The sequence below is a fragment of the Gavialis gangeticus genome, unplaced genomic scaffold, assembly GCF_001723915.1.
Source record: "Gavialis gangeticus isolate Ggan-Ray unplaced genomic scaffold, GavGan_comp1, whole genome shotgun sequence".
In the NCBI taxonomy this organism is placed as follows: Eukaryota; Metazoa; Chordata; order Crocodylia; family Gavialidae; genus Gavialis; species Gavialis gangeticus.
The window spans coordinates 17,374,695-17,386,750 of NW_017729031.1; the positions used below are offsets into that span (position 1 = coordinate 17,374,695).

Genomic DNA, 12,056 nt, shown 5'->3' on the forward strand with positions numbered 1-12,056 from the left:
CAGACTCGATGATCTGCTCAGGTCCCTTCTGTCCTACTAACTACGAAACTATGAAACTATGAAACAAATAGGCCTGTGTCTGAAAGTGGCAGAAATGGATGCTAGAGGAAGAGCAGTGCAGGAGACAAATCGATAGTGGTCTCCCTGGCATCCACCATTATTGGTTTAGACATACCAGGAGAAACATCTCCAAGTGTTCCGTTCAATGGCTATTAATAGATCTATCATCCATAAATTTGTCTTGGTCCTTCTCTGAATCCAGCTATGCCATCTTCCCCTACCACCTCCTGTGGCAATAGATTCCACAACTTAACTATACTTTGCTTTAAAAAGTGTTATCTCTCGTTAGTTTTAAACTTCTTACTAATTTCAGTGGTTGTCCCTAGTTCTAGCATTCTGGGACTTGATGAGCAGCAGTTCCCTGTTCAGTTAGTCCACCCTCTTCACGAGTTTTTATACACCTCTATAATATCACCCCTCATCCTTCTTTCCAAACTGAAGAGTCCTAATCTTTGTAGTCTCTCCTCCTATGACAGCTACTCCATATCCCCGAATGACTTTGGTCACCCTTCTCTGTGCTAATGACTGTGCTAATTACAAAAATATTTTGCTGTGACTTTATGAAGTATGGAGAGCAGAAGGGAATTTGGAAATATTGGGCAGAGAACCTGTCATAACCGGTGAACCTACTGTATTGTAGGAATAGGAATCCACTGTAGTAATGTGGTGTGCATTATAGGAATCCATACTACTGTAAACCCAGTTAAGAGGGATGTAAAAGGCTACTTTCAGGATGCATCCAGTTTTTCAAACAGAGAATTTCATCACTTCTTCATTTCCTGATAGTCACGGTCTCTTTAGTTTTGATGTTTTTAGTGGCTTGGGGTTGGGTGCTAAAGCTGCTAAGTAATATCTTTGTGTAAATCACCCATGGATACACTTGAAAATAGTTTTCCCTTTTACTTCTTTATATATTCTAGGACAAAAACTATCCGAAGACAACCAATGATAAATGGAGGAATCAACGTAGAAATTGGTAATCCATCATACAACATGTATGAGGTGGGCCATGATCACAATGAAGGGGGTCTTTTAGATTCAGATTTTACAGTAAATCCAGAAAAGGTAATATGGATTTTGAAATGGCAAAAGCGTGCTTGTTTTCTGTATTATAATCAAATGCTTTTAAACATAACGAGTTTGATTTTCTCTCAAATGAAATCTGACACAGAAATAATGAAATACATTTGGGTTTAGCTGTTCCATGTATGAGATGCATATAAAGGCAAGCAAGGTTAGTTTAGTGAAAACATCACAGATACTGCTAATCTTTGTTTTGCAGCTTAACATTTGTTGATGTGTTTCATATTTGTTTTTTTTCTAGATGCTAAAATAAAGCTCAACTGAGTCTTTATCCTAGCTTCATGTTTACTAAGATAAAGCTCAAGGAGATAATCAAAATTCTTATAAGTTATATTTCTAATTTCTTGTAGACATATTGAATAGAAAAATATGCTATGCATTCACTGTCCCTCTTGTATAGTGCAAGTGTGAGGAAATCTTACATACATAAATGAGTGTAAATTATTTTCAAAAAGGCAGATATTTAGAGGCCTGATTGGATAGATTTCCTACATTCATGCAAAAGCCAATGCACATTTTCATATTACTATAAATTATGTTATCATTTCTAGAAGTACTGCTCTTTAAAGCTAGAACTTCCTGAATGATAAGCACTGGATGAATGGCTTAATGCTGAATCATTTCTCCTAGAACTATCAGCAATCAGAAGTATACCAAAGGGCAGCCATCTTTTCATGGCATTTTTGCCAAAGTAATTATTGGATTACTGTTAGCTCTAGGAATGATATCATCATATCGCCCAGTCAATGTGTATCATAATACAGGTAAGATTAATACGAAGTAAGCTCACCTGCTTCTAGACAAGTTGAATAACTGAATCATGAGTGATTGTTATACCTGACTGTAATACTTAATAGTAAGTGTACAGTGGTAATCTCATTCTATATATAAGAAACTTCCAAACTATTGAACACTTGTAATTAAATTTCTAAAGGCTGGTTTAATTGTAGATCACTCAAAAATACTGTTTGGGTTGGTGCATACCTTATTAAGCAATTCTTCAAAGTACAATTGAAAATGAGCTGTTCACATCACAGAAACTGAAATTTTCTGTTTATACACAGGCCAGGTATATAGGGGGAGGGCCTACTGCATTCAAGCTTCCCCACACAGCACCATCAATCTACCTAAACTCTGATTTGAAAGGACCACTAACCGCAGGGGTGAGAAATGATGATTCATTTTTCATGCTCATTCCATCACAGCCCCTTTTCTAAATAAAATGTGTGTTATATAAGAATAGCAGCATTTTTGTTTAATTTATAATTGTCAAGAAATATGTTACAAATACTAAGATTTCTCTTTGCTATAACAGAGGCCTTTCCATCTAGCATATTTCATTTTTACTTGCCATTGTAGTAAGATCTAAAACAGCAAATTTAAAAATGTATGTTTACAAAGAGTACAGCAGTAAACAATGTCATGCCTTTCATAATGTTATGGTAAAATTATGCCAACCAAATAAATATTCTAAGCATTTATGGGCATTTAGTGCAATTTATCACAGTAAGAAAAGTTTTTTAAGTAAATTCAATTGTGTCACCTAATATTTTGAGAGAACTTTCGTATGTATTAAGCTAGATTTTGTTTTAACTTTACAGTTTATTGGTAGAACTTTCAGGCTCCAGTTTTTTTTATTGCAAATGGCAAATATCTTCTCAAAATATTTAGTTCAGTCTCAATAAGCCAGACTTTAATACAGCACTATGTTTGTAAACAATGATTGAAAGTTTAAACAGTTGAAAGAAAAGGACATTGATATAATTTATTCATCTTCATATACATCAATGTATATATTCATCTTTATATCATTTGCATTACTGCATGATTGTGATGTGTCTTTAATGTAATTAAAATATAATAGGTTTCATGGGAGGCAACATTTTCTAGTTATTAAGAAAAGAGCAATGAGCATTAGAAGAAGTAGGGTATATTCTCTACTTTGTCACTGATTCAAATTCCCATTTGAAAGTGACTCAAATTACTTAACACTCTCTACCCTTCTTTACCTATTTGCATTTTAATATTCACCTAATGCAGATATTATGAGAGATAATTTCTTATTATTATTTATAAAGTATTTTGATATCTCCCAAAGACAACTATATAATCTTCAACTATTATGATCTTCATCCTTAATTGTGGTGCTGTAAATTTAATTAAAAGTGAATCTTGTCAGTTTAAATAAGCCAACATTTCTTTGTCACCCTAAATTTCTATAATCATTACCTTACAGGGAAGTAAGGATCTTTAGGCTGTTGTGATCACATAGTGGTTGGGGCAGTACATCCCATGGGAGGCTGCAATGAGAGAGCTGAGATGCAGGGCACCCATGCATATGGTGCACAGGGTTGTGGGGAGAGAGGAAGGACTGCTGGCATGCATGGTGTAGTGTTGGGAAGTGCAACCTGGAAGCCTGTGACTCGCACAGTGCGGTATCTGGGACATGTGCCTCCAACTGGTGCAGCCCACACGGTGTGCAGCCCCACCGCTTAGAAGCTGAGCAGTCCTGCCATCCGTACTAGCAGAATATACAACTTCTGACTAGATTATTATGAGTGATGCAACAGGCCAAGACATGGTAATGCTTCAGGTCTCAGTTTCTTATACAGCTGGGGATGCAGGAGATTGAGATTCTAAACCATTCTTCTGCTTAAGTAAAGACAACAGCCAAGCAAGCTAGGAGATTCAAGTCCATGAGCTACAGAGAATAAAAAACTGTGATACCTGTAATACAAGGTTCTTTGGGTAAATCCAATAACTTTTATTAGTCCAACTCAAATAGTTGGAAAAATACTTCTTTGCAAGCTTTTGGGTACAAATACCCTTCGTCAGGTCACTTCCTCTGCCTGACGAAGGGTATTTGTACCTGAAAGCTTGCAGAGAAGTATTTTCCCAACTATTTGAGTTGGTCTAATACAAAGATATCAGATTTACCCAAAGAAACTGGTCTGCCTTGGACCAACACAAGTACAACCTATGCCCCTGTGACCTGTAAAGAATTCAGTACCCTTTCCAGCCATGGCATAAGAATTTATATATAAAGTTGAAAAATCAGTTTTAATAGCAGATGTCTCTTTTCAGTCCAAACATAAAGAGTAAAAGAACAAGTGAAGAAGATCTGTTCTTATAACATGGGAAGAAAGCATTCCTTAAGCCATCGTGGCTGCTTACAGGCATGAACGCCTCACCCCCAAGTACTTTACTTTCGGCTCAGTGTGCCCCCACACCAAGCCCGGCGCATGCCCAGAAGAGGCACCACATTAGTTTGACCTGACTCACCCAACATCTATATAGATTGGGCTCTTCAGTGGAGCTTTTTGGTGCTTTTATCTAATAGCTGACTCAATCAACTGATGAGCTGGGTCGAATTTCTATTTGATAAAATGCTGGGGGGAGTTTTGAGGGGGGTGGGGTTCATTTTCATATCTGTCAGCGCCCCATGAGTCAACAAACAGTAAATTCCACATCCTACATGCTTTCATAGGAAGAAAGCATGTAGTTTAGATCTGTACATAAGTGCTTTGTAAAATACTGAAGATGCTTAAATCTAATTGACTACAATAGTCTGTGGATTAAAACATATACTATTCCAAAACATAATCAGCTGTCGATGGGTTACTGAGGTCTCAGAATAGGCTGTACGGAGAACCCATTGATAACAGATTTCTACTATTAAACCTAATACACAGAGTTTCACAGTCTTGATATTATTCACATTTATTGTGAAATCCTCCAAATAATATGATGGGCAACAAAATTTAAGAGCCATTTATCGTATTTTTAGTAATTGTCCTTGTGTTGTTTGTAACTTTTAACTCACATTACTCATGTCATTAATTACCTTAATAGCACATTCCATTTAATGTGAATACTATCTGAATAATTAGTTCCTTGATAAGGCTTATAGAAGTTCAGGTAAACATTAAACATGTCCAATTTTGCTTTTTTTCTGTTTTTATTTTAAGAATTTTTCTTTAAAAAATGTTTATAAAGATAAATCCAAATAACATCCTATATATTTATATTTTCTGCAGCCAACAAATTACTCTAATCCAGTGTATGCAAAGCTATACATGGATGGACAACATTGTCGAAACTCCTTAGCAAGTGTTGATGAAAGAAAAGAACTCCTTCCAAAGAAAATAGATATTGGGATAAGGGAGACTGTGGCATAATCTGCTGTTACCTTTTATACTCTACTCTGTATAAATGTATAAAATATAAGGATTACTTTTCTATGTACCAACAGTATTATAATTGTTTTGGCATCAGCATTACCTCTGGTTTTTTGTTTGGTTGATTGTTTTCTGGATTTTTCTTTTGCTGATGACTTTTGACTGACCATTTGTAAGGTATTTTTATGAAAAAGAAACTGCACTACAGTACAATTTACAACAATGCTGCTGATATAACACACCTTTGAATTTGTTAAAATTAAAAAACCAACATATTCGTTTGTAGTGTGAATATGAACAATCTATTTTCTATGAACTTTTTTGGTTCTACTTAATCAATGAAGATATCTGCACTTTTTCATTATATAGTCCGAAAGCTGTAGTACAATGTGTAATTTTGTTTGTTTCAAATGGTGAAAGAATGATTGAATGGTCTACTCTCTTCTTTGTGCCCAGTAGAATTTCATTTCAGATCCTGATAAAAGTAGATATTTTTTTCATCACAAATCAAAACATAACTTGCTTTTAAAATTAGCTTTTAGGTTGCCAAGAAGTAAACAAGACTTATAGACTCAAAACATCTAATGATTTGCATGAACACAAGTGATTATGTTTCAGAAACTCAGTGACTGTACATGATATACTAAACATATATACCACATAAACAACCTTTGTATTTAGTAAAACCTTATAAGACATAGTAACAATATACCTTGAGAGTTGAGACATTACTTGCTGTGGGACAAGGCCTTTGAACTCCAGCAGTCCTGTAGTACAGTAGCCACCCGCCTAGAGCACAAGAGGGCATTGCCTACACATGTATTATTTGTGGAAGATTAATCCCCTATCACACAGCAAGCAGTAGAACAAAAATAAAACATAAGCACACACAGACACACACACACACAAAATTCAGCTTTAGCCAATAATAACAAAAACAAAATATTCCTTGCTTAGAGGTATTAAAGAATCCAAGATGCATCAGTTTTGTTTAATAAAGATAGCCTGTGATGCCACTGAAGTAAAATATGGTCAATATTATATATTACTGAAACCCTATTTCAGACCAGTTGTTGTTTAATTTTGATATTTTGGGTTAAACGTCAAAATCCCATTATCAGAAGTGGAGAGTGTCAATATCAGTTTCCAGTACTTTCTCTGGTACCAGCTTATTTTATGTTGTTGTTAAGATTAATAAAAAAAGAAAGAAAAGCAAATTCAACTTGCCTTTTTAATTTTGATGGAAATAAGGAGTACAATGTCTTTCAGTTGTAAAAAAGAAAAAGAAATATTTTATACATAACTTTAAAGGCACAAATTACTTATTCACACACATACTATGGAGGACTCTTTCTTCCTCTGCTAGATATGACTGACTTTTAGCTGTCATAATATATTAACCTAACAGATTAAATATGTTTGTGGTTACTCTTTATTCCCTTTGTACAAACATTACAAAAATTACTGCTGTTTTATAATGATTTTTTGTTGTACTATGTGCATGCAGACTACCTATTTCTAAACTTTGCCATACTGAGGCCTTTATAAACTCTTGATTTATGTAATACTAGTGCAATTTTGCTTGGACAATGTTATGCATATCACAGACTTTTTCAGGTTCTTGTTTAAGTACATTTTTTTAAATTGAACGGTATTTTTCATTTTGGTTATAATAGTCATTTTACCTATGTTTCTACAATGAAGTGTTAAATACTTTATAAAAAATGTTGACTGACTTATTTAAATGAAAATCTACATACTTAATTCATTGTGTTGGCTAATTTTTAAATTCAGGGCACACAATTTTGTAGGCAATATAAAAACCAAAAAGGAAATGAGATTAAAGGAAAGTATGAAAATACATTGTACCAAAAGTAACAATCACTAAATTCCATTAAACCAAAAAGTTTCTGTTCCTTGAAAAAATTCTGTTTTCCATGTTTGCAATAGCTCACAAGTTTGGATAACTCAGAAGTTGTTATACTAAACATTAAACCTTAGTTTTTGTTTTACAATAATATTGGATAAATGAGTATGGTCAGGTAATATGTTCATATTAATTGTAAAAAATAATTTCTAATAAATATCATCTAAGGGTTCCATCCTGTTTCTGTTGAAACATTTGGAGACAGGCCCTGTCTGAGATTTTGCATTTATGCCTTTACTGCAGAGCAGGAAAACCTATCTGCTCTGCTTCTTAGTATGCTGCTTGCAGATGTGGGGGGAAAATGGCTGATTCAATCTAGCTATTCAGTTAGCTAAACCTGATTGACAGCTATCAGATAAAAGCACCAACAAAGCCCCAGTGAAGCACCTGATCTATACAGTCACTATGGAGCCAAGTCAAAGTAACACACTGCTGCTTCCAGTAGAGCCCTCACCCCCGCAATCTGTCATTACCCATGATTACTAATTGTAATGAAGGCTAAGTCCTGGGTATGGTATAAACTAACACATTTTAATTTCTTCAAGATGCGCAACAGAAGTTTGACATTTTAACTTTCTTCCTCATACTACGCTAACTTGGTTGATGTAGGACCCACTGTTTTGGAACCCAGTGAGACATTCTGATTGTACTGACACCAATATAAGTCCAGAGTAAGTTATTCATTTTATTAAGTGACTGGCCATTCATTTAATTTCCCTAGAATTATTCCAGGTTTACAGTGGTGCATATCAGATACAAATCTAGCCATATACCTAGTGAAGCATGCTCCTGTGGGACGCTCCATCCGCCCCACCATCGCAGCGTTCATGAGCCACACCTGATACCTCGAGGTATGTAGAAAAAACATTTAAAGCTGTGTCTATGGCCGAATCACTGCTTCTCTGAATCAGTATCAAATCTTCCAATTTGGATTCGGCCAAATCAAATTGGGACAGTAATCTGAATAAACTAATTGAATCACTGCCCCCAATTCTGGCCAAATCCAAATGGGAATCAAATATGGCCTGTTTTGCACACCCCTAATATTCATGTTTCTAAATCTCTCAACAGTTTAGAGTAGATATAAACTCTCATCCTATGGGTCACCTTCATGACTTACGGAATTTTTATTATGAGTGATTCGTAACAGAATAAGGCATTGTCCTTGTACAGAACCAGCAAGATAAGATAAATATTTGTCATCCATTGCCAATTAAATTTAAGGAACTGTATGATATATGAACACAATGGGAGATTGAATCAAATTGCATTATATGTAGACACTAGAAAAATGTGAAATTATTTTGGAATAAACATTTTCTTTCTGATTTCTGAGCTCATGGTAGCTATCTTGATAGTCATAAAGTTTGCAGCACCTATCTTGACATAGGACAGGCAGTGTAAGGTTACCCTAAAAGATTCCATCCAGCTTTAATACAAATTGAATAATCATGGAAATAAAATTATTACTTTTTTATTCAAATAGGAAGCAGTAATTATTTTAATTTTATTTTGAAAGCATAATGAAGATGGATAATGATTTGCAGTCCCATTTCCTTAAAATCTATTTAATAAATCACAACTTTTTTATTGAAGTGGCAGTGACTAGGAGGAAAATCAAAAAATGTGAGCAGTAAATTATTATTTTGTAACCTAGAACAAGTGCAATATATAAATGCAAGCTACAGTCATGTTATATGTAGTGGCACAGGATCTGTTGCAGAAAAAGTAACCATCTTCCTGCATGTTCCTACATGTCCCCTTTTTCATGGTCTTCTCTGGCTCTCTGCTCTCTCAGGGGCTAGCAACTAACTGCTGGGATACCCTTCCCCTGCTCTAGGAAAACAGGAAAGCGTCCATTTCCAGTCAAAATAAAAAGAACTTTCAAGGGTAACCAAGTCTAAAAAATCAAGACATTTATATGCATAAGAAAGGAGTCCAAGGTTGAATCTTGCCTCTCTATTCTGGGCATCAGAAATATTTCTGGCATTTGGAATTTTGAAACTAGAGAGGCCAGAAGTATGTCTGACAAAGGGGGTTGAAAACTTAGCATGCAGTTATCACCTCCACACGTGTAAAACATGCACAAAGAAAATAAGGATTTCTAATTTAGTGCTCACATTGTGAGGTGACTCAGGAGAGTAAGAGATATAAAGCATTCCTTTCTATTCTTGTGCTAGCTACCCGTATCAGTACAGTATATGCAAGTTGTGATTCAGATGCCTTCTAGATGTTGTCCTAATCCTAATGTAAGAAAATGGCTCATATATAGCTATAGCTCATATTTGTAGGAAGAAGATAAGGAAGGCAAGGGTGGTGACTCAGATCATATTGGCGACTGAAATCAAGGACAACAAGAAGTCTTTCTTTAGGTATATAGGGAGCAGGAGGAAGATCAAGGGAAATGTGGGGCCTTTGCAGAATGGGATGGGACAGCTGATAAATCAGGAGAAATCTGAACTCTTTAATGAATACTTTATGTCAGTGTTCCTGCATACAAATGGTGGTCACCCATCTAGTTGGATACTGGATGGGTGTATGGGGGGGAATGGGAAGATTGGCAACCAATGGTCAGTGATGAACTGGTGTGGGAGCACTTAGCATGGCTGAATGTCTTTAAGTCGGCAGGACCGGATGGACTACACCCAAGAGTGCTGAGGGAATTGGCTGGAGTCATTGCTGGACCATTGGAAAAGGTATTTGAAGAATTGTGGTGCTTGGGAGACATCCCAGAAGACTGGAAACAGGCCAATGTTGTGCCAATCTTTAAGAAGAGGAGGAAGATCTGGGAAACTATAGGCTGGTCAGTTTGACCTCAATACTGGGTAGAATTTTGGAAAAAAATATTAAGAAGTTCATTTTTGAGAGACTGGCAGAAGGAATGATGCTGAAGGATAGCCAACATGGTTTTGTTGTGGACAGGTCTTGTCCGACCAACCTCATCTTCTTCTATGATCAAGTAATGAACCGCTTAGATGTGAGAGATGCAGTTGATGTCATATACTTGGATTTTAAAAAGGTCTTTGATATGGTCTCTCATGATGCTCTTATAAAAAAAATAACTGGAGGATTGTGGACTGGCAGAGTCCATGGTCAGGTTGGTTGTGAACTGGCTAAAGGCTTGAACCCAGACTGTGTTAATGGATGGGTCTATTTGATCTTGGCCAGTTGTGTCTCACAGAGTTTGGTTCTTGACCCCATGCTGTTCAACATCTTTATCAATGATTTAGATGAGGATGTGGAAAGCACACTGACCAAATTTGTGGATGATACTAAGTTATGGAGAAAAGCGGTCAGGCTAGGGGACAGGATGTGGATCCAAACAGTCCTGGCGAAGCTGGAAAGGTGGGCAGAGTTGAACTGGGTGCAGTCCAATAAGGATAAATGCAGAGTGCTTCATCTGGGGAGAAGTAACCTGTCACATGAATATAATTAGGAGGAGATGCCCTGGCCAGCACAATGGCTGAAAGGGACCCTCAGGGGTATGGTTGATCACAAGATAAACATAAGCCACCAGCATGATGCTGTAGTTAACAGAGCTATTAGCATATTGGGATGCATTAACTGATGTGTTATAAGCAGGGATAAGGAAGTGATAATTCTTCTCTACTCAGTGCTGGTGAGACCCCCAGCTGGAGTATTGTTTCCAGTTCTGGGTGCCACACTTCAAAAAAGATGTGGATAATCTTTAAAGGATCCAGAGAAATGCCACCAGAATGATTAAGAGAGGACAAACCTTATGAGGAAAGACTAAGGGATCTAGGAAGGTTCAGCCTGGGGAAGAGAAGACTGAGGGGGGACTTGGTGGTCATCTATAAGTATGTAAAGGGTGAATATCAGGAGATGGGAGAAAAACTGTTCACTAGGGTGCCCCAGGGAAGGACAAGGAGAAGTGGCCATAAACTGTTAAAGGATGGTTTCAGGTTGGATGTAAGAACTACTTTATAGTGAGGGTGACCAGAATCTGGAATAGACTTCCCAAGGGGGTGGGGCAGTCCCCAACCTTGGAAGTCTTCAAGAGGAGACTGAAGAGACAGCTTGCTGTGATCATTTGATGTCAGCAGTATTCCTGCCCAGAGCAGAGGGGGTGGGCTTAATGATCTTTCAAGATCCTTTACAGCCCTTAATTTCTATTATTCTATGATTCTGTGACTCTGCATAATCAGTAATCAAATAGAATATGGTAAAATGGATAAATGATACAACTCATGGAAAATAAAAAAACAGTCATGGTTGATTATTAAGAGAAAACTCAATTTTCCTTGTTTTCCATACAAATATATATATATTTGAGGTGTATCTATGTCTGTAAATATGTAAAATCAAATCAAATACATACCTGATATCTTTAATTGAAAGCTCAGTACACAGATAAGTAAAGAAGAAGCTACGTGGAGCTGCCAGAGGAAGAGCAAAAAAAGAAAAGGTATCAAAAGTCTAAAAATCCTTTTTAACCCATTTTCTTGGAGTTACTGAGGACTAGATGTTATTCTACCTGGTAGGCATTTAACCAATTCTATTCCACCCTGTTTAAATGCAAGGAAATTCATTAAAACATCTAATTTTGTTCCCTAAAAAGGAGTCACAAAAAAGCAGCAAGAAGGTGGTGGACTCACTTACCTTTTATATTAACAGTTTTTCAATGATGCAGGCACCTGAGCGTGATTCTATTTCACCAGCACTGAGTCCACTTATCTGCCTAATATATGGAAGAGTATCTGGCCTTTAATGTCTAGCCCCCATGTGCATGTGGTGATTATTGTTTGTTTTTCTCATAACTAAATGAGTTAGTGTGAGTAATGAGATAA

At 36.4% G+C, this 12,056-nt stretch overlaps 1 protein-coding gene across 1 annotated transcript in view; it reads left to right on the forward strand.

The window, feature by feature from the left end:
• LRP1B (LDL receptor related protein 1B) overlaps nucleotides 1-7,232 on the forward strand; it is a 2,002,088-nt gene extending 1,994,856 nt beyond the window's left edge. The window contains exons 88-90 of the mRNA XM_019522796.1: nucleotides 981-1,125; nucleotides 2,208-2,306; nucleotides 5,181-7,232. Coding sequence (XP_019378341.1) covers nucleotides 981-1,125; nucleotides 2,208-2,306; nucleotides 5,181-5,321 — 385 coding nt within the window. The 3' untranslated portion in view covers nucleotides 5,322-7,232. The remainder of the gene's footprint in view (nucleotides 1-980; nucleotides 1,126-2,207; nucleotides 2,307-5,180) is intronic.
• The last annotated feature ends 4,824 nt before the right edge of the window (nucleotides 7,233-12,056 follow it).